The 27,465-nt window shown below is 46.1% G+C and overlaps 1 protein-coding gene across 1 annotated transcript; it reads right to left on the bottom strand.

Annotated features, from left to right (window-relative positions):
• Positions 1-11,777: 11,777 nt before the first annotated feature.
• On the bottom strand, positions 11,778-27,441 carry pak1ip1 (PAK1 interacting protein 1). Its single transcript, NM_001146507.2, is given in 10 exon segments — positions 11,778-11,926; positions 18,072-18,201; positions 19,687-19,783; positions 19,931-20,028; positions 21,205-21,350; positions 21,462-21,514; positions 21,614-21,688; positions 24,578-24,698; positions 25,285-25,447; positions 27,142-27,441. Coding segments are annotated over 10 exon segments (1,092 nt in total). The 5' UTR covers positions 27,220-27,441; the 3' UTR covers positions 11,778-11,795.
• Between the last annotated feature and the right edge of the window lie 24 nt (positions 27,442-27,465).

Raw genomic sequence — 27,465 nt, forward strand, 5'->3', positions numbered from 1 at the left:
TCAGCTAGCCGGCACCTCTCCTAAACTGGTGTTCTACTCAGCTAGCCAGCACCTCTCCTAAACTGGTGTTCTACTCAGCTAGCCAGCACCTCTCCTAAACTGGTGTTCTACTCTGTTAGCCAGCACCTCTCCTAAACAGGTGTTCTACTCTGCTAGCCAGCACCTCTCCTAAACAGGTGTTCTACTCAGCTAGCCAGCACCTCTCCTAAACTGGTGTTCTACTCTGTTAGCCAGCACCTCTCCTAAACAGGTGTTCTACTCAGCTAGCCAGCACCTCTCCTAAACTGGTGTTCTACTCTGTTAGCCAGCACCGCTCCTAAACAGGTGTTCTACTCAGCTAGCCAGCACCTCTCCTAAACAGGTGTTCTACTCTGTTAGCCAGCACCTCTCCTAAACAGGTGTTCTACTCTGTTAGCCAGCACCTCTCCTAAACAGGTGTTCTACTCTGTTAGCCAGCACCTCTCCTAAACAGGTGTTCTACTCTGTTAGCCAGCACCTCTCCTAAACAGGTGTTCTACTCTGTTAGCCAGCACCTCTCCTAAACAGGTGTTCTACTCAGCTAGCCAGCACCTCTCCTAAACAGGTGTTCTACTCTGTTAGCCAGCACCTCTCCTAAACAGGTGTTCTACTCTGTTAGCCAGCACCTCTCCTAAACAGGTGTTCTACTCTGTTAGCCAGCACCTCTCCTAAACAGGTGTTCTACTCTGTTAGCCAGCACCTCTCCTAAACAGGTGTTCTACTCTGCTAGCCAGCACCTCTCCTAAACAGGTGTTCTACTCTGCTAGCCAGCACCTCTCCTAAACAGGTGTTCTACTCAGCTAGCCAGCACCTCTCCTAAACAGGTGTTCTACTCTGCTAGCCAGCACCTCTCCTAAACAGGTGTTCTACTCCGCTAGCCAGCACCTCTCCTAAACAGGTGTTCTACTCCGCTAGCCAGCACCTCTCCTAAACAGGTGTTCTACTCCGCTAGCCAGCACCTCTCCTAAACAGGTGTTCTACTCTGCTAGCCAGCACCTCTCCTAAACAGGTGTTCTACTCCGCTAGCCAGCACCTCTCCTAAACAGGTGTTCTACTCTGCTAGCCAGCACCTCTCCTAAACAGGTGTTCTACACCGCTAGCCAGCACCTCTCCTAAACAGGTGTTCTACTCCGCTAGCCAGCACCTCTCCTAAACAGGTGTTCTACTCCGCTAGCCAGCACCTCGACTAAACAGGTGTGCGTTTCTTTCACCTCCATAAGTAAGACACCTGGCAACTTGGAGAAAAAAACAACACTTTATACTTGAGTCCTGCCCGTCGTTGACACACCTATCTGCCCTCTCATTGGCTAGAATGTTCCCACCTGATCTTACCTCCCCTGGACTGCCTTCCATTTTTTTTAATACATTTATTTTCCATTGTTTAGAGCAACCACTTAAACATCTGGTCAATATAATGGATAATTTGTGACTTTACCCATTGCTTTCTCCACCAACTTTGATATTTCACATGGATCCACTAAATTGGACACATCTTGTTTCTCCTCCCCAAAAAACGCATTCCTACTAGATATATCTGCAGCAGTAGACACATTTTCCACAACAAATTTTGCTCCTTTTTCTATTCTTTTGGACAAAAGTCCATTCATACCATAAGAGATAGATTGAGGACTTACATTTGTAGCTGTCATTACAACGTCTGCTACAGCATGGGCAGGGCCATTTAGGCCATCTTCATTTTAGAGTAGTAAAAATGCCTTCTTTACGATTGGCTGATCCGGTCCAGGAGGGATCAGCCAATGAAGTTGGACGGACCACCCAGTTTACCACATTAAAAATGGTGGAAGCACTCAATGGCGGTGTCCGTGCTAAAACGGCCTTTTAGCCACTAGAGGCCTCTATCATTCTCTATGTTTCAGCTTTATTTCCTCAGCCATCAGATTCAAGCTCCATCTCTGCTTCCGCTATCGTCATCCTTCTCGCTCATCTCCGGAGAATGGTAGCCAAAGACACTCCTGAACTTTGATATTGTAATTTCCAGGGTCTCTATTCAATCTCTATGACTGTGGCGTTACAGATAATGCGCTAGAGAATTAAGGTCATTTCCTAGTGAGCCGACATCTGCAGCGTTTACGGTGAACCAAGTCTCCGCTAAATGTGGGAACGTTGACTTTAAATTTAAATGATGAATTTCCTCCATACAGATTGAATAGAGCCCTTAACCCTCCCACTCGGAGGGGAGCCTGCTCCTTATTGGTCACAACACACCTCAACTCAATACAAATCAAATCAAATTTATTTTTATATAGCCCTTCGTACATCAGCTGATATCTCAAAGTGCTGTACAGAAACCCAGCCTAAAACCCCAAACAGCAAGCAAAGCATGTGAAAGAAGCACGGTGGCTAGGAAAAACTCCCTAGGAAAAACTCCCTAGAAAGGCCAAAAACCTAGGAAGAAACCTAGAGAGGAACCAGGCTATGAGGGGTGGCCAGTCCTCTTCTGGCTGTGCAGGGTGGATATTATAACACAACATGGTCAAGATGTTAAAATGTTCATAAATGACCAGCATGGTCAAATAATAATAATCATAGTAGTTGTCGAGGGTGCAACAAGCACGTCCGGTGAACAGGTCAGGGTTCCATAGCCGCAGGCAGAACAGTTGAAACTGGAGCAGCAGCACGGCCAGGTGGACTGGGGACAGCAAGGAGTCATCATACCAGGTAGTCCTGAGGCATGGTCCTAGGGCTCAGGTCCTCCGAGAGAAAGACAGAAAGAGAGAAGGAGAGAATTAGAGAGAGCATATTTAAATTCACACAGGACACCGGATAAGACAAGAGAAATACTCCAGATGTAACAGACTGACCCTAGCCCCCCGACACATAAACTACTGCAGCATAAATACTGGAGGCTGAGACAGGAGGGATCAGAAGACACTGTGGCCCCATCCGATGATACCCCCGGACAGGGCGAAACAGGCAGGATATAACCCCACCCACTTTGCCAAAGCACAGCCCCCACACCACTAGAGGGATGTCTCCAACCACCAACTTACCGTCCTAAGACAAGGCCGAGTATAGCCCACAACGATGTCCGCCATGGCACAACCCAAGGGGGGGCGCCAACCCAGACAGGAAGACCACGTCAGTGACTCAACCCACTCAAGTGACGCACCCCTCCCATGGACGGCATGGAAGAACACCAGTAAGCCAGTGACTCAGCCCCTGTAAAAGGGTTAGAGGCAGAGAATCCCAGTGGAAAGAGGGGAACCGACAAGGCAGAGACAGCAAGGGCGGTTCGTTGCTCCAGCCTTTCCGTTCACCTTCACACTCCTGGGCCAGACTATACTTAATCATAGGACCTACTGAAGAGATAAGTCTTCAGTAAAGACTTAAAGGTTGAGACTGAGTCTGGGTCTCTCACATTGGTAGGCAGACCATTCCATAAAAATGGAGCTCTATAGGAGAAAGCCCTACCTCCAGCCGTTTGCTTAGAAATTCTAGGGACAATTAGGAGGCCTGCGTCTTGTGACCGTAGCGTACGTGTAGGTATGTACGGCAGGACCAAATCGGAAAGATAGGTAGGAGCAAGCCCATGTAATGCTTTGTAGGTTAGCAGTAAAACCTTGAAATCAGCCCTTGCCTTAACAGGAAGCCAGTGTAGGGAGGCTAGCACTGGAGTAATATGATCAAATTTTTTGGTTCTAGTCAGGATTCTAGCAGCCGTATTTAGCACTAACTGAAGTTTATTTAGTGCTTTATCCGGGTAGCCGGAAAGTAGAGCATTGCAGTAGTCCAGCCTAGAAGTAACAAAAGCATGGATTAATTTTTCTGCGTCATTTTTGGACAGAAAGGTTCTGATTTTTGCAATGTTACGTAGATGGAAAAAAGCTGTCCTTGAAACAGTCTTACAAATCCACCAGATGTTGTCCAGCTGTAAGAGGCGGGGCTATCCCCTTTAAAATGCCCCTACCTGCAGTCGGTAGTCGTCTTTCACCAGGCTGGAGACGAACTCAACACATCAGAGGGTTAACTAACACCAACCCCGTTGGATGCAGAATTCTCTACGGCTGAGCTGAAGGCCATTTAAACCTACTCCAGCCCCAAGGAGGACACTGAATATGAAATCTTCCTACACCCATCAGACAATTCCCTACAAATCATTCTCAACGTAAAAAAAACAGAGTATGGGGAAACAGGAATATTACCCAAGGCCTGGAAACACAGTGTAGCAGTCCCCATAGCGAAACCAGAGACAGATCCATCACTTACAATCGCTTACCGACCAAGTATCCTTTTCACCAGGAAGAGCATTCCACTGGACATGTACCTGTCATTAAATATGGGTGTGGTTTCACACTTATATGGAACAAATAATACTATGGTGTAAAAAGAAATCTCAAAACACAATGAGATGTCTAACCAGGTACTGATGAGGGGCAATGAGATGTCTAACCAGGTACTGATGAGGGGCAATGAGATGTCTAACCAGGTACTGATGAGGGGCAATGAGATGTCTAACCAGGTACTGATGAGGACAATGAGATGTCTAACCAGGTACTGATGAGGGGCAATGAGGTATCTATCAAGGCACTGATGAGGGGGCAATGAGATGTCTAACCAGGCGCTGATGAGGGGCAATGAGATGTCTAACCAGGCACTGATGAGGGGCAATGAGATGTCTAACCAGGTACTGATGAGGGGCAATGAGGTGTCTATCAAGGTACTGATGAGGGGGCAATGAGAGGTCTAACCAGGTGCTGATGAGGGGCAATGAGATGTCTAACCAGGTACTGATGAGGGGCAATGAGATGTCTAACCAGGTACTGATGAGGGGGTAATGAGATGTCTAACCAGGTACTGATGAGGGGCAATGAGATGTCTAACCAGGTGCTGATGAGGGGCAATGAGATGTCTAACCAGGTACTGATGGGGGGCAATGAGATGTCTAACCAGGTACTGATGGGGGGCAATGAGATGTCTAACCGGGTACTGATGAGGGGCAATGAGATGTCTAACCAGGTGCTGATGAGGGGCAATGAGATGTCTAACCAGGTACTAATGAGGGGCATTGATATGTCTAACCGGGTTCTGATGGGGGGAAATGAGATGTCTAACCGGGTACTGATGAGGGGCAATGAGATGTCTAACCAGGTGCTGATGAGGGGCAATGAGATGTCTAACCGGGTACTGATGAGGGGCAATGAGATGTCTAACCGGGTACTGATGAGGACAATGAGATGTCTAACCAGGTACTGATGAGGGGCAATGAGATGTCTAACCGGGTACTGATGAGGGGCAAGGAGATGTCTAACCAGGTACTGATGAGGACAATGAGATGTCTAACCAGGTACTGATGGGGGGGCAATAAGATGTCTAACCAGGTGCTGATGAGGGGCAATGAGATGTCTAACCAGGTGCTGATGAGGAGCAATGAGATGTCTAACCAGGTACTGATGAGGACAATGAGATGTCTAACCAGGTACTGATGAGGGGCAATGAGGTATCTATCAAGGCACTGATGAGGGGGCAATGAGATGTCTAACCAGGCGCTGATGAGGGGCAATGAGATGTCTAACCAGGCACTGATGAGGGGCAATGAGATGTCTAACCAGGTACTGATGAGGGGCAATGAGGTGTCTATCAAGGTACTGATGAGGGGGCAATGAGAGGTCTAACCAGGTGCTGATGAGGGGCAATGAGAGGTCTAACCAGGTGCTGATGAGGGGCAATGAGATGTCTAACCAGGTACTGATGAGGGGGTAATGAGATGTCTAACCAGGTACTGATGAGGGGCAATGAGATGTCTAACCAGGTGCTGATGAGGGGCAATGAGATGTCTAACCAGGTACTGATGGGGGGCAATGAGATGTCTAACCAGGTACTGATGGGGGGCAATGAGATGTCTAACCGGGTACTGATGAGGGGCAATGAGATGTCTAACCAGATACTGATGAGGGGGCAATGAGATGTCTAACCGGGTACTGATGGGGGGCAATGAGATGTCTAACCGGGTACTGATGAGGGGCAATGAGATGTCTAACCAGGTGCTGATGAGGGGCAATGAGATGTCTAACCAGGTACTAATGAGGGGCATTGATATGTCTAACCGGGTTCTGATGGGGGGAAATGAGATGTCTAACCAGGTACTGATGAGGGGCAATGAGATGTCTAACCGGGTACTGATGAGGGGCAATGAGATGTCTAACCAGGTACTGATGAGGACAATGAGATGTCTAACCGGGTACTGATGAGGACAATGAGATGTCTAACCAGGTACTGATGAGGGGCAATGAGATGTCTAACCGGGTACTGATGAGGGGCAATGAGATGTCTAACCAGGTACTGATGAGGACAATGAGATGTCTAACCAGGTACTGATGGGGGGGCAATAAGATGTCTAACCAGGTACTGATGAGGGGCAATGAGATGTCTAACCAGGTACTGATGAGGGGCAATGAGGTATCTATCAAGGCACTGATGAGGGGGCAATGAGATGTCTAACCAGGTGCTGATGAGGGGCAATGAGATGTCTAACCAGGTGCTGATGAGGAGCAATGAGATGTCTAACCAGGTACTGATGGGGGCAATGAGATGTCTAACCGGGTACTGATGAGGGGCAATGAGATGTCTAACCGGGTACTGATGAGGGGCAATGAGATGTCTAACCGGGTACTGATGAGGGGCAATGAGATGTCTAACCAGGTACTGATGGGGGGCAATGAGATGTCTAACCGGGTACTGATGAGGGGCAATGAGATGTCTAACCGGGTACTGATGAGGGGGCAATGAGATGTCTAACCGGGTACTGATGGGGGGCAATGAGATGTCTAACCGGGTACTGATGGGGGGCAATGAGATGTCTAACCGGGTACTGATGAGGACAATGAGATGCCTAACCAGGTACTGATGAGGGGCAATGAGATGTCTAACCAGGTCTGATGAGAGGCAATGAGATGTCTAACCGGGTACTGATGGGGGGCAATGAGATGTCTAACCGGGTACTGATGAGGGGCAATGAGATGTCTAACCAGGTGCTGATGAGGGGCAATGAGATGTCTAACCGGGTACTGATGAGGGGCAATGAGGTATCTATCAAGGTACTGATGAAGGGCAATGAGATGTCTAACCAGGTACTGATGGGGGGCAATGAGATGTCTAACCGGGTACTGATGAGGGGCAATGAGATCTCTAACCGGGTACTGATGAGGGGCAATGAGATGTCTAACCAGGTACTGATGAGGGGGCAGTGAGATGTCTAACCAGGTACTGATGAGGGGCAATGAGATATCTAACCAGGTACTGATGAGGGGCAATGAGATGTCTAACCGGGTACTGATGAGGGGCAATGAGATGTCTAACCGGGTACTGATGAGGGGCAATGAGATGTCTAACCGGGTACTGATGAGGGGCAATGAGATGTCTAACCGGGTACTGATGAGGGGCAATGAGATGTCTAACCGGGTACTGATGGGGGGCAATGAGATGTCTAACCGGGTACTGATGGGGGGCAATGAGATGTCTAACCGGGTACTGATGAGGACAATGAGATGCCTAACCAGGTACTGATGAGGGGCAATGAGATGTCTAACCAGGTCTGATGAGAGGCAATGAGATGTCTAACCGGGTACTGATGGGGGGCAATGAGATGTCTAACCGGGTACTGATGAGGGGCAATGAGATGTCTAACCAGGTGCTGATGAGGGGCAATGAGATGTCTAACCAGGTACTGATGAGGGGCAATGAGGTATCTATCAAGGTACTGATGAGGGGCAATGAGATGTCTAACCAGGTACTGATGGGGGGCAATGAGATGTCTAACCGGGTACTGATGAGGGGCAATGAGATCTCTAACCGGGTACTGATGAGGGGCAATGAGATGTCTAACCAGGTACTGATGAGGGGGCAGTGAGATGTCTAACCAGGTACTGATGAGGGGCAATGAGATGTCTAACCAGGTACTGATGAGGGGCAATGAGATGTCTAACCGGGTACTGATGAGGGGCAATGAGATGTCTAACCGGGTACTGATGAGGGGCAATGAGATGTCTAACCGGGTACTGATGGGGGGCAATGAGATGTCTAACCGGGTACTGATGGGGGGCAATGAGATGTCTAACCAGGTACTGATGAGGGGCAATGAGATGTCTAACCGGGTACTGATGAGGGGCAATGAGATGTCTAACCAGGTGCTGATGAGGGGCAATGAGATGTCTAACCAGGTACTGATGAGGGGCAATGAGGTATCTATCAAGGTACTGATGAGGGGCAATCTAATACACCTCCATAGTCTCATCAGACTCTAGCCTGGTAGTACAGAATCTAATACACCTCCATAGTCTCATCAGACTCTAGCCTGGTAGTACAGAATCTAATACACCGCCATAGTCCCAGACTCTAGCCTGGTAGTACAGAATCTAATACACCGCCATAGTCCCAGACTCTAGCCTGGTAGTACAGAATCTAATACACCTCCATAGTCTCATCAGACTCTAGCCTGGTAGTACAGAATCTAATACACCTCCATAGTCCCAGACTCTAGCCTGGTAGTACAGAATCTAATACACCTCCATAGTCCCCAACTCTAGCCTGGTAGTACAGAATCTAATACACCTCCATAGTCTCATCAGACTCTAGCCTGGTAGTACAGAATCTAATACACCTCCATAGTCTCATCAGACTCTAGCCTGGTAGTACAGAATCTAATACACCGCCATAGTCCCAGACTCTAGCCTGGTAGTACAGAATCTAATACACCGCCATAGTCCCAGACTCTAGCCTGGTAGTACAGAATCTAATACACCTCCATAGTCTCATCAGACTCTAGCCTGGTAGTACAGAATCTAATACACCTCCATAGTCCCAGACTCTAGCCTGGTAGTACAGAATCTAATACACCTCCATAGTCCCCAACTCTAGCCTGGTAGTACAGAATCTAATACACCTCCATAGTCTCATCAGACTCTAGCCTGGTAGTACAGAATCTAATACACCGCCATAGTCCCAGACTCTAGCCTGGTAGTACAGAATCTAATACACCTCCATAGTCTCATCAGACTCTAGCCTGGTAGTACAGAATCTAATACACCTCCATAGTCTCATCAGACTCTAGCCTGGTAGTACAGAATCTAATACACCTCCATAGTCTCATCAGACTCTAGCCTGGTAGTACAGAATCTAATACACCTCCATAGTCTCATCAGACTCTAGCCTGGTAGTACAGAATCTAATACACCGCCATAGTCCCAGACTCTAGCCTGGTAGTACAGAATCTAATACACCGCCATAGTCCCAGACTCTAGCCTGGTAGTACAGAATCTAATACACCTCCATAGTCTCATCAGACTCTAGCCTGGTAGTACAGAATCTAATACACCTCCATAGTCCCAGACTCTAGCCTGGTAGTACAGAATCTAATACACCTCCATAGTCTCATCAGACTCTAGCCTGGTAGTACAGAATCTAATACACCTCCATAGTCCCAGACTCTAGCCTGGTAGGTAGGTGGCAGTAATTTACCTGATTCTAGTACGCACACCGCCATAAATCCCCAACGGAGAAATAATATATTTCAATCAAAACCAGCATGGACTACTAGAGAATTACATTATTGACTGTTTTGCATGAGTGTAGTGGCCAAGGTACTATCATCTACATTTAGATCGTTTGATTGGTTGTGCATACAAGTGCACTTACTTCCCTTATTTGCTAAATTGTGCAACACGGAGTATTTTAGTTTGTTTACCCTTTATTTATCATGTGCCTCTGTTTAATAGTAACATTGTGTTTCTGTTTGTACCCAGACATCTTCTATTAAATATTAACATTGTGTTTCTGTTTGTACCCAGACATCACCATCTTTCATGACCTGTCAGTTTTGATATTTAAAACCTACCAAAAGGTTAACAAATTTGTTCTATACTGAACCAAAGCATAAAAATGCAACATGTAAAGTGTTGGTCCCATGTTTCATACGCACAAAAAGCTTATTTCTCTCCAGTTTTGTTAACAAATTTGTTAGGTGTGGCATATCAAGAAGCTGATTAAACAGCATGATCATTACACAGGTGCACCTTGTGCCGGAGACAAAGGCCACTAAAATGTGCAGTTTCATCACAACACAATGCCACAGATGTCTCAGGTTGAGGGAGTGTGCAATTGGCATGCTGACTACAGAGCTGTTTGTCGAGAATTGAATGTTAATTTCTCTACCATAAGCCACTGTCATTTTAGAGAATTTGGCAGTATGTTCAACCAGCCTCACAACCGCAGACCACGTGTATGCATCGTGTGAGTGAGCGGTTTTGCTGATGTCAACATTGTCAGAGTCCCATGGTGGCATTGGGGTTATGGTATGGGCAAGCATAAGCAACGGACAATGAACACAATTGCATTTTAAATCGATGGCAATTTGAATGCAGAGATACCCTGAAGAGATTCTGAGGCCCATTGTCGTGCCATTCATCCGCCTCCATCACCTCATGTTTCAGCATGATAATGCACAGCCCCATGTCTCAAGGATCTGTACACAATTCCTGGAAGCTGAAAATGTCCCAGTTCTTCCATGGCCTGCATACTCACCAGACATACCACTCATTGAGCATGTTTGGGATGCTCTGGATCAACATGTAGGACAGCGTGTTCCTGTTCCCACCAACTTCGCGCAGCCATTGAAGTGGAGTGGGACAACATTCCACAGGCCACAATCAGCAGCCTGATCAACTCTATGTGAAGATATGTCTTGCTGCATGAGGCAAATGGTGGACACACCAGATACGGACTGGTTTTCTGATCCACACCCCTACTTATAAAATATGTGTGTGACCAACAGAAGTACATCTATATTCCCAGTCATGTGAAATCCATAGATTAGGACCTAATGAATTGATTTCAATTGACTGATTTCCTTTAATGAACTGTAACTCAGTAATATCTTAGAAATTGTTGCATGTTGCATTTATTTTTGTTCAGTAAAAATAAAGGCCCAAAAGACAATGCACTCTCTCCCTCGTGTTCTTAGACAATCTATCGGACAATCCAACTCCCATCCACTCACCTATTTTCACTTTGTATTATAACTAATTTTCATTGTTATGTTTTGATAGGAGTCCATTGTCATCATCAGTTTGATAATATGCATAGATAATGCGACAACGACAGTACGAGGACATACAAGCTGTTTATAAAGGTCTGTCACCACCTCCTAGTGGCCAAATGTCATTGTCACATAGATCTATAAGACCACATTATATACAAAATCTCTACACCAAAAATACCAGCCTGGTCTCAGACTAGACGTAACATAGTAAATGTAAATCCGGGACACTCAAGTTAGTATTATATGTTACGTTTTGGTATGGTTACATAAGACGGATCGTTACTTAAGGCAAAAAACAAAAGTAGGGTGGTTGATCAAGGTAAATGGCTGGGCATATAACGCAAACATCTAGTAACCCAAAGGTTGTGAGTCAATCTCATCCTAGACAACTTTAGCAACTACTTCCTAGCTATTTAGCATGTTAGCTAACCCTAACCCTTTCAGCTACATTTTGCCCTAACCCTTTAACCTAACTCCTAAACTTAACCCTAACCCCTAGACTAGCTAACGTTAGCCACCTAGCTAGAATGTAACATAGCGTATATTTAGCAAATTCATAACATATAATAAAAAGTGTAACTCGTAACATACACAAAATGGGTGATAGACATCCACAAATTAATACATACGAAACGTAACATATCATACTAAATGGTGCATCTCAGATTTACATATAGAATAATACAAAATGACCTGACACCAGGTTGAAAATACATTTTTTTTATTAAGTTTTCAGCTTTTTTTCCCCACCATCTTTTTTCTTCTTGGGTGAAGCATCTTCCTCTTGGACCACTTCCACAGTCGAGATCCTGACCCTCTTCCTCTTCCTCTCAAGCTCCAGTACATCCTTGGCGTCTGTTGGGGATGAAGGAAAACAAACACATGATATTATCATGCTATATTGTAAAAAAAAATAATAAATACATTTTAAAAAATGCATTTAAAAGCACGAAAATATTTTTTTGTACATCAGTTTCTATAAAAAAGAGAGACCTTAATGTTAAGGGTTTCTATAGTATTTGAGTTTCCTAAAACTCTTGTACATCCAGCTATTCCACATATTAGATCTAGTCCAACACATTGTAATAGAATAGAAAACAGAATAACTTTAGTTGTGGCAAGTCATGCAGCAACATTCACACAAATGCCATACAAGACAAACATATATGTCACAAGAACCAATAAATCATTCAAAATTGGTAGTAGGACCAAGCCATATTAAGGCTAACAGGGCTCCTCCACCCAGTAGAATCAAGCCATATTAAGGCTAACAGGGCTCCTCCACCCAGTAGAATCAAGCCATATTAAGGCTAGCAGGGCTCCTCCACCCAGTAGAATCAAGCCATATTAAGGCTAGCAGGGCTCCTCAACCCAGTAGAATCAAGCCATATTAAGGCTAACAGGGCTCCTCCACCCAGTAGAATCAAGCCATATTAAGGCTAACAGGGCTCCTCCACCCAGTAGAATCAAGCCATATTAAGGCTAGCAGGGCTCCTCCACCCAGTAGGACCAAGCCATATTAAGGCTAGCAGGGCTCCTCCACCCAGTAGTCTGGGTTCTATGGGGTGTGCATCTTTCTCTTTCAAGACGATCCAATGCGTATCTAGACACATGGGCTCCGATACTTTTTAGTTTGAAATGAGTCGGTGGGATTAACACATTTATTTTCATTCTAAATTAAAATGTGCTGCTGATGGAGATCATGAGCTGGACCCCGCCCCTGAGCTGGACCCCGCCCCTGAGCTGGACCCCGCCCCTCTGTGTGTAAATTATGTATATGGTGTACAGTGCCCCCAGAAAGTATTCACACGAATGGACTAAAATTAATAAAATTAAGATTTTGTGCTACTGGCTTTCACACAATACCACACGTCAAAGTGGAATTATGTTCAGACATTTTTACAAATTAATAAAAAATGAAAAGCTTAAATGTCTTGAATCAATAATTATTCAACCCCTTTGTTATGGCACGCCTAAATAAGTTCAGGAGTAAAAATCTGCTTTAGTCACATACGTTGTTATTTTATTTAACTAGGCAAGTCAGTTAACCTCTTACATCTAGACGTTCCGCTAACGGAACACCTGCTCCAATATCCAATGATAGGCGTGGCGCGAATTACAAATTCCTCAAAAATACAAAAACTTCAATTTTTCAAACATATGACTATTTCACAGCATTTTAAAGACAAGACTCTCCTTTATCTAACCACACTGTCCGATTTCAAAAAGGCTTTACAGCGAAAGCAAAACATTAGATTATGTCAGCAGAGTACCAAGCCAGAAATAATCAGACACCCATTTTTCAAGCTAGCATATAATGTCACAAAAAACAAAACCACAGCTAAATGCAGCACTAACCTTTGATGATCTTCATCAGATGACAACCCTAGGACATTATGTTATACAATGCATGCATGTTTTGTTCAATCAAGTTCATATTTATCTCAAAAACCAGCTTTTTACATTAGCATGTGACGTTCAGAACTAGCATACCCCCCGCAAACATCCGGTGAATTTACTAAATTACTCACGATAAACATTCACAAAAAACATAACAATTATTTTAAGAATTATAGATACAGAACTCCTCTATGCACTCGATATGTCCGATTTTAAAATAGCTTTTCGGTGAAAGCACATTTTGCAATATTCTCAGTAGATAGCCCAGCCATCACGGCTAGCCATTTAGACACCGACCAAGTTTAGCCCTGATCAAACTCCGATTTACTATTACAAAAGTTTCATTACCTTTGTTGTCTTCGTCAGAATGCACTCCCAGGACTGCTACTTCAATAACAAATGTTGGTTTGGTCCAAAATAATCCATCGTTATATCCGAATAGCGGCGTTTTGTTCGTGCGTTCCAGACACTATCCGAAATGGTAAAGAAGGGTCGCGCGCATGGCGTAATTCGTGATAAAAAAATTCTAAATATTCCATTACCGTACTTCGAAGCATGTCAACCGCTGTTTAAAATCAATTTTTATGCCATTTTCCTCGTAGAAAAGCGATAATATTCCGACCGGGAATCAACTTTTCGGCAAACAGAGGGGGAAAAAAAATCACAAAGACGGGGGCAGCCAGGTCACGCGCCTAAGCCCAGAGTCCCTTGATCGGCCACTTGAGAAAGGCGATAATGTGTTTCAGCCTGGGGCTGAGATGACGACATTCAGGTTTTTCCCGGGCTCTGAGCGCCTATGGACGAAGTGGGAAGTGTCACGTTAGAGCAGAGATCCTTAGTAAATGATAGAGATGGAAAAGAAGTTCAACAAATGGTCAGACAGGCCACTTCCTGTAAAGGAATCTCTCAGGTTTTGACCTGCCATTTGAGTTCTGTTATACTCACAGACACCATTCAAACAGTTTTAGAAAATTTAGGGTGTTTTCTATCCATATATAATAAGTATATGCATATTCTAGTTACTGGGTAGGATTAGTAACCAGATTAAATCGGGTACGTTTTTTTATCCAGCTGTGAAAATACTGCCCCCTAGCCATAAGAGGTTAAGAACAAATTCTTATTTACAATGACTTCCTACCCCGGGCAAACCCAGACGACGCTGGGCCAATTGTGCGCCGCCCTAATGGGACTCCCAATCACAGCCTGATGTAAATTAATTAGCCTGACTAGCTGGAACTCCTGAAGGAAAAATGTTTTATTTCCACAATTTCCAAAAGCTAACCAAACAATAACATGACTTTTACGAGACGCGTTTGTACCGTCATGTGCATTAGTAGCACCATTTCTTACTTATTTACATTAGTTTTTACTTACACTTGTATGTTGACTTCTCCATTGATTATGTTTTTAAGTTTTGGCGTACTTTTCTTAGCGGATATACAATCGTTGCGAATTGAATTATGGGGAGTTTCAGGCCCGGGACTGAACATAATTGTACACTCGCAAACTCGACTAAAAACGAGGGCTGAGGTCCTTACGTTGCTAACTTCCCTTGCTTGGCTAATCATTTGGACCGCCTTCCAAGATGGCGACGGGGATTCCCTAAGGGCATAAGGCGAGGGTAAGTGAACGAGTCTTATGAGTTTGAGTCGCAGCCCACGTTATGGAAAGAGGTGTTCCTACGGTTTTGTACACGGTGTACATTGGAGTTGCTTACCAAGACGACACTGAATGTTCCTGAGTGACAGTTTTGACATAAATTGGCTTATAAATCTATGGCAAGACTTGAAAATAGCTGTGAAGCAATGATCAACCACCAACTTCAATTAGACATATTAGCATACCCCTAGAGCATCGAGCCAGCGGGGTGGTGGCACTGGAATCCTCATCTCTCCCAAGTGGACATTCTTTCTCCCCTGACCCATCTGTCTATCTCCTCATTAGAATTCCATGCTGTCACAGTTACCAGCCCTTTCAAGCTTAACATCCTTATCATTTATCGCCCTCCAGGTTCCCTTGGAGAGTTCATCAATGAGCTTGACGCCTTGATAAGTTCCTTTCCTGAGGATGGCTCACCTCTCACAGTTCTGGGTGACTTTAACCTCCCCACGACTACCTTTGACTCATTCCTCTCTGCCTCCTTCTTTCCACTCCTCTCCTCTTTTGACCTCACCCTCTCACCTTCCCCCCCTACTCACAAGGCAGGCAATACACTTGACCTCATCTTTACTAGATGCTGTTCTTCCACTAATCTCATTGCAACTCCCCTCCAAATCTCCGACCACCACCTTGTATCCTTTTCCCTCTTGCTCTCATCCAACACTTCTCACTCTGCCCCTACTCGGATGGTATTGCGCCGTCCCAACCTTCGCTCTCTCTCTCCCGCTACTCTCTCCTCTTCCATCCTATCATCTCTTCCCTCTGCTCAAACCTTCTCCAACCTATCTCCTGATTCTGCCTCCTCAACCCTCCTCTCCTCCTTTGATTTTCTCTGTCCCCTATCCTCCAGGCCGGCTCGGTCCTCCCCTCCTGCTCCGTGGCTCGACGACTCACTACGAGCTCACAGAACAGGGCTCCGGGCAGCCGAGCGGAAATCTCGCCTCCCTGCGGACCTGGCATCCTTTCACTCCCTCCTCTCTACATTTTCCTCTTCTGTCTCTGCTGCTAAAGCCACTTTCTACCACTCTAAACTCCAAGCATCTGCCTCTAACCCTAGGAAGCTCTTTGCTACCTTCTCCTCCCTCCTGAATCCTCCTCCCCCTCTCTGCGGATTACTTCGTCAACCATTTTGAAAAGAAGGTTGACGATATCCGATCCTCGTTTGCTAAGTCAAACGACACCGCTGGTCCTACTCACACTGCCCTACCCTGTGCTTTGACCACTTTCTCCCCTCTCTCTCCAGATGAAATCTCACGTCTTGTGACGGCCGGTCGCCCAACAACCTGCCCACTTGACCCTATCCCCTCCTCTCTTCTCCAGACCATTTCCGGAGACCTTCTCCCCTTCCTCACCTCGCTCATCAACTCATCCTTGACCGCTCTGGCAACGTCCCTTCCGTCTTCAAGAGAGCGAGAGTTGCACCCCTTCTGAAAAAACCTACACTCGATCCCTCCGATGTCAACAACTACAGACCAGTATCCCTTCTTTCTTTTCTCTCCAAGACTCTTGAACGTGCCGTCCTTGGCCAGCTCTCCTGCTATCTCTCTCTCAGAGTGACCTTCTTGATCCTAATCAGTCAGGTTTCAAGACTGGGCATTCAACTGAGACTGCTCTTCACTGTGTCACGGAGGCTCTCCGCACTGCTAAAGCTAACTCTCTCTCCTCTGCTCTCATCCTTCTAGACCTATCTGCTGCCTTTGATACTGTGAACCATCAGATCCTCCTCTCCACCCTCTCCGAGTTGGGCATCTCCGGCGCGGCCCACGCTTGGATTGCGTCCTACCTGACAGGTCGCTCCTACCAGGTGGCGTGGCGAGAATCTGTCTCCGCACCATGCGCTCTCACCACTGGTGTCCCCCAGGGCTCCCTCTCCTATTCTCGCTATACACCAAGTCACTGGGCTCCGTCATATCCTCACATGGTCTCTCCTATCATTGCTATGCAGACGACACACAATTAATCTTCTCCTTTCCCCCTTCTGATAACCAGGAGGCGAATCGCATCTCTGCATGTCTGTCAGACATATCAGTGTGGATGACGGATCACCAGGTCAAGCTGAACCTCGGCAAGACGGAGCTGCTCTTCCTCCCGGGGAAGGACTGCCCGTTCCATGATCTCGCCATCACGGTTGACAACTCCCTTGTGTCCTCCTCCCAGAGTGCTAAGAACCTTGGCGTGATCCTGGACAACACCCTGTCGTTCTCCACTAACATCAAGGCGGTGACCCTATCCTGTAGGTTAATGCTCCACAACATTCGCAGAGTTTGACCCTGCCTCACACAGGAAGCGGCGCAGGTCCTAATCCAGGCACTTGTCATCTCCCATCTGGATTACTGCAACTCGCTGTTGGCTGGGCTCCCTGCCTGTGCCATTAAACCCCTACAACTCATCCAGAACGCCGCAGCCCGTCTGGTGTTCAACCTTCCCAAGTTCTCTCACGTCACCCCGCTCCTCCACTGGCTTCCAGTTGAAGCTCGCATCCGCTACAAGACCATGGTGATTGCCTACGGAGCTGTGAAGGGAACGGCACCTCCATACCTTCAGGCTCTGATCAGGCCCTACACCCAAACAAGGGCACTGCGTTCATCCACCTCTGGCCTGCTCGCCTCCCTACCTCTGAGGAAGCACAGTTCCCGCTCAGCCCAGTCAAAACTGTTCGCTGCTCTGGCACCCCAATGGTGGAACAAGCTCCCTCACGACGCTAGGACAGCGGAGTCAATCACCACCTTCCGGAGACACCTGAAACCCCACCTCTTTAAGGAATACCTAGGATAGGATAAAGTAATCCTTCTACCCCCCCCCCCCCCTTAAAAGATTTAGATGCACTATTGTAAAGTGGTTGTTCCACTGGATATCATAAGGTGAATGCACCAATTTGTAAGTCGCTCTGGATAAGAGCGTCTGCTAAATGACGTAAATGTAAATGTAGACAGTCCAATACCGTGAGAGGTGGTAGGTTCCGTTTTGACCTCCGGGAGAGGCTCCTGTAGAGTGGTGGGCTTCCACACGGCCAGACAGGTTAACCTAGCTGTTGTATTCACCTTCCCCAGGAGGACCGGAGGCTCCAAGGACTGGAACACAACAGACAACCACTGGATCACATACACAGTATTAGTGCCATCGTGCTCAACTCTTGGAATCGTCACGGTTACTTAAGACTAGCGGCGACACAGACAACAATGAATATAGATGACGTCACTGATGAATAATACAATGACGTCGTCATTAGAGCAACGTTACTGTTCTTCAACCCTGGAAACCCCCTTTCTAGTCCTACCAGAGACGGTGTGTAAATGCTTGGTCTCGTCCAACAGAGACGGTGTGTAAATGCTTGGTCTAGTCCTACCAGAGACGGTGTATAAATGCTTGGTCTAGTCCTACCAGAGACGGTGTATAAATGCTTGGTCTCGTCCTACCAGAGACGGTGTATAAATGCTTGGTCTCGTCCTACCAGAGACGGTGTATAAATGCTTGGTCTCGTCCTACCAGAGACGGTGTGTAAATGCTTGGTCTCGTCCTACCAGAGACGGTGTGTAAATGCTTGGTCTAGTCCTACCAGAGACGGTGTGTAAATGCTTGGTCTAGTCCTACAGAGACGGTGTGTAAATGCTTGGTCTAGTCCTACCAGAGACGGTGTATAAATGCTTGGTCTAGTCCTACCAGAGACGGTGTATAAATGCTTGGTCTAGTCCTACCAGAGACGGTGTGTAAATGCTTGGTCTAGTCCTACCAGAGACGGTGTGTAAATGCTTGGTCTAGTCCTACCAGAGACGGTGTGTAAATGCTTGGTCTAGTCCTACCAGAGACGGTGTGTAAATGCTTGGTCTCGTTCTACCAGAGACGGTGTGTAAATGCTTGGTCTCGTCCTACCAGAGACGGTGTGTAAATGCTTGGTCTCGTCCAACAGAGACGGTGTGTAAAAGCTTGGTCTCGTCCTACCAGAGACGGTGTATAAATGCTTGGTCTAGTCCTACCAGAGACGGTGTATAAATGCTTGATCTCGTCCTACCAGAGACGGTGTATAAATGCTTGGTCTCGTCCTACCAGAGACGGTGTATAAATGCTTGGTCTCGTCCTACCAGAGACGGTGTATAAATGCTTGGTCTCGTCCTACCAGAGACGGTGTGTAAATGCTTGGTCTCGTCCTACCAGAGACGGTGTGTAAATGCTTGGTCTCGTCCTACCAGAGACGGTGTGTAAATGCTTGGTCTAGTCCTACAGAGACGGTGTATAAATGCTTGGTCTAGTCCTACCAGAGACGGTGTATAAATGCTTGGTCTAGTCCTACCAGAGACGGTGTATAAATGCTTGGTCTAGTCCTACCAGAGACGGTGTATAAATGCTTGGTCTAGTCCTACCAGAGACGGTGTATAAATGCTTGGTCTAGTCCTACAGAGATGGTGTGTAAATGCTTGGTCTTGTCATGCAGGGCTCTCGTGGAAGACCCCTTGGTCTCAATAGGACACCCCTGCCTAAATAAAATACAAATTCCACCTACAGGCCATTGAGGGCCACAGTGAACGAAAGCAGAGAACAGGTAGACAGGTGGTACATACCTCAAGGTTAAGTTTCCACATTTTGATGAAGCCATCGTTTGATGCCGTCACCAGAACACAGAAGTCATCCATGGTGAAACTGTCCACTGATTTCACCCTGCCAGGAGGTAAAGACAATATTCTTCACAACTTTTCACAAAAATGCCAAGAAAACATCCAAGAACTCTATTAAATCATACAATTAGTGTACATAAAATGATTACAGGAGGGAAGGAGCGAAACTATAGATATTAATTCTACATACCTGGTTTCATGAGCCTCAAACTCACAGAGCACCTTCTGAGTGTTGACGTCACACAGCCTGACTGTCTCGTCGTCCCCGGCTACGGCCAGGATGTAATTCTGATGAGACAAACAAACCAGTCACTCCATACAGAGGGATAATAAATTTAAAACAGCTACTTGCAAGTGGCTTCCCTTCTCAAATCTCATTCATCCATCCGTTTTCTTTACTGTTCTGCGTGTATGTGTGTTCTACTGTGCATTTACCTAGAGTGTAGTGTAGTGTGTATCAAATCAAGTGACCACCATTAACCTGCATCTTGACTGTCACAAATATAGCATGTGTATTAAGCATTACTCTTAATATTGCTCACCATTGTGTTGATAATCCTGAACTAAATGTAAAACTTTAGTGATGTTACATTATCCTTAACAAAAGCCCCAGAACCCCAGCCTTCTCGGTTAGAGCCCCAGCCTTCTCGGTTAGAGCCCCAGAACCCCAGCCTTCTCGGTAAGAGCCCCAGAACCCCAGCCTTCTCGGTAAGAGCCCCAGAACCCCAGCCTTCTCGGTAAGAGCCCCAGAACCCCAGCCTTCTCGGTTAGACCCCCAGAACCCCAGCCTTCTCGGTTAGACCCCCAGAACCCCAGCCTTCTCGGTTAGACCCCCAGAACCCCAGCCTTCTCGGTTAGACCCCCAGAACCCCAGCCTTCTCGGTTAGACCCCCAGAACCCCAGCCTTCTCGGTTAGACCCCCAGAACCCCAGCCTTCTCGGTTAGACCCCAGAACCCCAGCCTTCTCGGTAAGAGCCCAGAACCCCAGCCTTCTCGATAAGAGCCCAGAACCCCAGCCTTCTCGATAAGAGCCCAGAACCCCAGCCTTCTCGATAAGAGCCCAGAACCCCAGCCTTCTCGATAAGAGCCCAGAACCCCAGCCTTCTCGATAAGAGCCCAGAACCCCAGCCTTCTCGATAAGAGCCCAGAACCCCAGCCTTCTCGATAAGAGCCCAGAACCCCAGCCTTCTCGATAAGAGCCCAGAACCCCAGCCTTCTCGATAAGAGCCCAGAACCCCAGCCTTCTCGAGTAAGAGCCCAGAACCCCAGCCTTCTCGATAAGAGCCCAGAACCCCAGCCTTCTCGATAAGAGCCCAGAACCCCAGCCTTCTCGATAAGAGCCCAGAACCCCAGCCTTCTCGATAAGAGCCCAGAACCCCAGCCTTCTCGATAAGAGCCCAGAACCCCAGCCTTCTCGATAAGAGCCCAGAACCCTAGCCTTCTCGATAAGAGCCCAGAACTCACAGTGAGGAACTTGATGGATGAAATCCTCTTGGGGTTGATGATGGTTGATGTCAGAGTCGCTGTTTCCAGGTTATAAACGTCCACCTTGTCGCTGACCACTACCACATACTTATCCCCCTCAGGAGACCACTTCACTATCACCGCATCTAGGAGAGAGAGAGTTAGAGATTTAAAAAAATAGCCATGATTATTTTACAAATACAAAAATGTGTCAAATACTGAAGCATGTGTAAAGGTCAGATGGAGCGATGTCTTACTCTGTTTTATGTTTTTGATGAAAGCCGATCTTCCATCGATTAGATTCCACGTCCTGCAACAACAAAACAAAAAACTGTCAACTTTAGTTCCTAGAGAATGTTCCAAAACACCTACAACAAGAACCAAAATGTCCTCAAAACAGAAAGCAAACCTGAGTGTCTTGTCTGTGCCGACAGTCAGGGCCAGTTTCCCTGAGGGATGGACGGACAGTGACGTAACTTGACCTCTTGAGGAGAAGAAATACAACATGTACGTTAGTGCTGGGGTGGAACAAAGATCTGCACCATTCCCTAAGCTTACCATGACCCTGGAGTTGGAGACCATAATGGATCAACGTGTAAATCCTGTTAGTCATTAGGTTTCCATCCAATTTTCATGCAATAGTGTCTGCATTATAAATACACTGAACTAGAATATAAACGCAACATGTAAAGTGTTGGTTCCATGTTTCATGATGAAATTAAATATCCCAGAAATGTTCCATAAGCACAAAAAGCTTATTTCTCTCAAATTTTATACACTTTTTTTTTTTTACATCCCTGTTAGTGAGCGTTTCCATCAGACTGACTTGGTGCACATAAAAAAAAAGCTCAGAAATAATTTTCATGTACCAACTAAAAAAACATGAGTTTAATATATTTCCATTGCATTTTCCACAAACAGTTTTGATAAATGGCAAACTTGGCCAATGTGGTTTTCACGCATGCTCTCTAGACAACAATTTGCTGATTAATTTGACACGGCACTGGTTAGGTTATATGATGAGATGGATAAGATTACCTGGCGGCTAAACACCGATCATCATGTCACTCGTGTACAAACAAAGACCCTCTATATTTACTGGAAAGGAGCATCAAGCCCATCGTCGTCGTTCACCGCCCTGTAGCCTCACACTGAGCCTCACGCTCTTCCAAGTCGCAGTGGGAGGACCACACACGACATACCACGGGCTGACTGCACATTTACCTCCACATGATGGTTATTCGATCAACAATTGCGCAAAAAAATATTTTTTCCACCGCAATTCTTCACATAATTAAATTGTACTGATACACAAAAAAAAAAGATCCCACCAACTCGAACAAACAAAATTGTCTGTCAACGTTTATCAAATTGGATTGACACTCCATGTTTCCAGCCTACCAGATGGGGTAAAAGCCTTTTATGCTCGCTTCGAGGCAAGCAACACTGAAGCATATATGAGAGCACCAGCTGTTCCGGACGACTGTGTGATCACGCTCTCCGTAGCTTTTAAACAGATCAGCTTTCACAAGGCCGCGGGACAGGACGGATTACCAGAACGTTACTCAGAGCATACGCGGACCAACTGGCAAGTGTCTTCACTGACATTTTCAACCTCTCCCTGACTGAGTCTGTAATACCTATGTTTCAAGCAGACCACCACAGTCCCTTTGCCCAAGAAAGCTAAAGTAACCTGCCTAAATGACTACCGCCCCGTAGCACTCACATCAGTAGCCATGAAGTGCTTTGAAAGGCTGGTCATGGCTCACATCAACACCACCATCATCCCGGAAACCCTAGACACATTCCAATTCACATACCGCCCCAACGCATCCAAAGATGACGCAATCGCAAACCACACTGCCCTTTCGCACCTGGAAAAAAGGAACACCTACGTGAGAATGCTGTTCATTGACTACAGCTCCGCGTTCAACACCATAGTGCACATAAAGCTCATCGCTAAGCTAAGGACACTGGGACTAAACACCTCCTGCAACTCTACTTCCCGACGGGCCATCCTGGGTGGTAAGGGTAGGCAACAACATCTGCCACGCTGATCCTCAACACAGGGGCTCCTCAGGGGTGCGTGCATAGTCCCCTCCTGTACTCTGTTCACCCACGACTGCACGGCCAGGCACAGCTCCAACACCATCATTAAGTTTGTCGACGACACAACGGTGGGTAGGCCTGATCACCGACAACGATGAGACGTCCTATAGGGAGGAGGTCAGAGACCAGGCAGTGTGGTGCCAGGACAACAACCTCCCCCTCAACCTGATCAAAACAAAGGAGATGATTGTGGACTACAGGAAAAGGAGGGCCGAGCACGCCCCCATTCTCATCGATGGAGCTGTAGTGGAGCGGGTCGAGAGTTTCGAGTTCCTTGATGTCCACATCACCAACAAACTATCATGGTCATAACACACCAAGAAAGTCGTGAAGAGGCCATGACAACACCTTTTCCCCCTAAGGAGGCTGAAAAGATTTGGCATGGGTCCCCAGATGTTCAAAAAGTTCTAGAGCTGCACCATCGAGAGCATCCTGACCGGTTGCATCACCGCCTGGTATGGCAACTGCTCGGCATCTGACCATAAGGCGTTACAGAGGGTAGTGCGTAAGGCCCAGTACGTCGCTGGGGCTAAGCTGCCTAACATCCAGGACCTATATACCAGGCGGTGTCAGACTCCAGTCACCCAAGTCAGAGACTGTTCCCTCTGCTACCGCTAAGGCAAACTGTACCGGAGCGTCAAGTCTAGGTCCAAAAGGCTCCTTAACAGCTTCTACCCCCAAGCCATAAGACTGCTAAATAATTAATCAAATGGCCAGCGGACTATTTGCATTGACAATTCCCCCCTTTGTTTTTACACTTCTGCTATTTATTATCTATGCAGTCATTTTAGCCCTACCTACATGTACAAATTACCTCAACTAACCTGTACACCTGCACATAGCCTCGTTATTTTATTGTGTTACTTTTGTTTATTTAATAACCAAGTGCACTGTTGGTTAAGGGCTTGTCTACACAGACCTGTTGTATTCGGCCCATATGACAAATAAAATATCATTTGACTTCTGATTATTATTTATTTTATATGTCATGACTTTACGCACATTAAAAAATAAGTGGATGGAAACGTGCTTAGTTTGACAATATATTGTGAATCATGTGTCTGTCAGTGGGGCTGCAAAATTCCTGTAACTTTCCCAAAATTCAGAGGTTTTCCAGAAATCCCGGTTGGAAGATTCCAGGATTCAGAAGGGAATGAGCAGACATCCGGAATCTTCCAGCCAGGATTTCTGGAAAACCCTAAGCACTTTTGGAAGTTACCAGAATGTTGCAACCCTAATCTTTATTGACAGAGTGACAACTTACTTGTGTGCTCTGATGGACTTAAGACACTCCCAGTTCCTGGTGCTCCAAACACACAGCAGCCCGTCCTGTCCTCCACTCAGCAGGTGGGAGGTGCCATAGAACTCCAGACATGAAATGGTACCTGAACAACGATCAAAACAATGAAACGTGGCGGTCAGGGGTACTAAATTCCTCTTACAGCAGCCACAACAACTTAGGGTGACAATATTTCAACCGATATTAGTAGCTTACCATGCCTAAAGACCATGGGCCACACAATAATGTTGTTGACCATGTCAGTGACTTAATCATGTCGAAGGAATAGACAGTTAAAACGTAGCCATTGCAGTCATAAATGAATTGTGGATGAAATTAGTGAGTTATCTTCAAGATTGTCAGATTGGGACCCGATTGTTGCTGTAGCATGTGAGATTCTGCAGCTCTCAAAACCTAAACATCAGTAGACTGATTTCCAAAAAGTGGTTTTCCAGAACTTACCGTCACGATGCAGCAACATTTTTCTATGCTCTTTCCCTTACAAAAATGTTTTTCCCCTATTGGAGTAAATGGTTTCCATTGCTAAACGTTTTGATACAGTGTTCGACTAATGAATACACCCGACGCAGCAGAGCTCCATGTTCTATCCCTCTTCTTCGTGTCATATCTCTTACCGTTGTGATGCAGCAGAGCTCCATGTTCAACCCTCTTCTTCATGTCATGTCTCTTACCGTCGTGATGCAGCAGAGCTCCATGTTCAACCCTCTTCTTCATGTCGTAGATCTGGATGGTCTCGTCTCTGCTTCCTGTAGCGATATACCTCTCGCTGGTGGCCACCGCGGACACTGAGGCAGTGTGGGCATGGTGGGTGAAGTCTGCTGTGGCTGTCCACTCCTGCAGATAGACAACACAGCATGAGACCTGCTTCCAAACATCTGTCAATGAGGTTTGATCAATAGAGGCAATGAAGGTAATTATATTAGCAGTTTAGCGATGGTAGCTAACGACTTTATCAAAGGGGCAATAGAGTGATGAAGAACATTACCATCAGATGACAGTGAGTTTGGGTTAAGCTGAAGAACTGTTTGAAGATCAACACTCCCCCAATGTTACTGGAAGAGTCATGAGACTTGTAACGTTACAACTCAACACCATCCTAGCTAGCTAACAGGGTGAGGTAGGTTACAGCCACACCAACACCATCCTAGCTAGCTAGCAGAGTGGGGTAGGTTACAGCTACACCATCCTAGCTAGCTAGCAGGGTGAGGTAGGTTACAGCCAACACCATCCTAGCTAGCTAGCAGGGTAGGGTAGGTTACAGCCAACACCATCCTAGCTAGCAGAGTGAGGTAGGTTACAGTCACACCAACACCATCCTAGCTAGCTAGCAGGGTAGGGTAGGTTACAGCCAACACCATCCTAGCTATCTAGCAGGGTGAGGTAGGTTACATCCACACCAACACCATCCTAGCTAGCTAGCAGGGTAGGGTAGGTTACAGCCAACACCATCCTAGTTAGCTAGCAGGGTGAGGTAGGTTACAGCCACACCAACACCATCCGCACGAATTAGACTATAAAATAAATGAAATAATAAATAAAAAGCCCCAGTCTTATTTAATTCGACTGTTTTGTGACCGTATGGAGCACAACACCGCCAGGGATGTTAAAAGGGAGGACCTCCCTCCAACTTTCACTCCACTGGTCGCAAAAACAATGATTGACTGGCAGCTTAAACTTCTTAAAATTCAACCATTATTGGGTTAAAAAATACACATGTACATTAGTTAAAAACAGACATCCACAATCCGTAAGGTGCAAATAATTAAGAGTAAGCAGCAGTTTGAGTCACATGAATTATCTCTGTAGATATCAATAATAAGTGATATCCGTTTCGCCTGTAGGCAACACCACTGCGGGTCGACATTACCAACCAAACTGTACTCAAACTGGATAATCCTTGTTAACCAGACAGCATTACATTTGACATTTTAGTCATTTAGCAGACGCTCTTATCCAGAACGACTTACATTTCATGCATTTTTTGTACTGGCCCCCCGTGGGAATCGAACCCACAACCCTGGCGTTGCACACACCATGCTCTCACACCATGCTCTACCAACTGAGCCATTGGCAGTCGCACCATTGGAAGACATGGACTTTAGCCTCCTGCTCTTTCCCCCCTGAGATCCATTAAACACATTTGGAGTCATCATAGTGACTTATGGTCAGACTCGCTCAGGTGGAACAAACTATAAAACGTGTGCCCCTTTTTCCAATACTTATGAATGTCCTTGAGAAAACCTTTTTTTTAAGTTGTCAAAATAATTGTTTTCGCGAACATTCTTCATTTCAAATAAATCCTAGAAGTATTCGTTTACTTGTTCAAAAGTATTTGTAATCGTATTACAATTATGTTTTGCTGATAATGTAACGGATTAGCTCGTTTCGTTGTCATCCGTTACATTACTCCCCGACTCTACTAACAAACTTTAATCGGTAACGCAAAAGTAAACAGTTTAGTTTGTCATATATACACACAGGAGAATCAGGTATAAAAATAAAAAATCTGAGAAACTAAAACAACATACCTGTTCACCCGTAGACAACCGGTAACCAAAGGCGATCTGCTCGTAACTACCAGCAATGAGTTTTATTACGGGCCCCATGCTGTCCTGACGAGAAGGCTACAGTAGTTAGCTAGCTAACAAACAACCTTTCTCACGTGTTTCTGTTGAGATTATTCCAACTCTTGTCACCGGAGACAATAAAACCAGTATAGGGTAACTGTTAAAACTTACGAGTAAAACATGAGCTAACAGTAATAGTATTTTTAAACGAGCTAGAAAATATGATTTCGTGCATGAAAACACATGTCCCCCCTCCAGAGTGACAGTACGCGCATGCGTGAGGGG

The sequence above is a fragment of the Salmo salar genome, chromosome ssa14 (genome assembly GCF_905237065.1).
Source record: "Salmo salar chromosome ssa14, Ssal_v3.1, whole genome shotgun sequence".
NCBI lineage: Eukaryota > Metazoa > Chordata > Actinopteri > Salmoniformes > Salmonidae > Salmo > Salmo salar.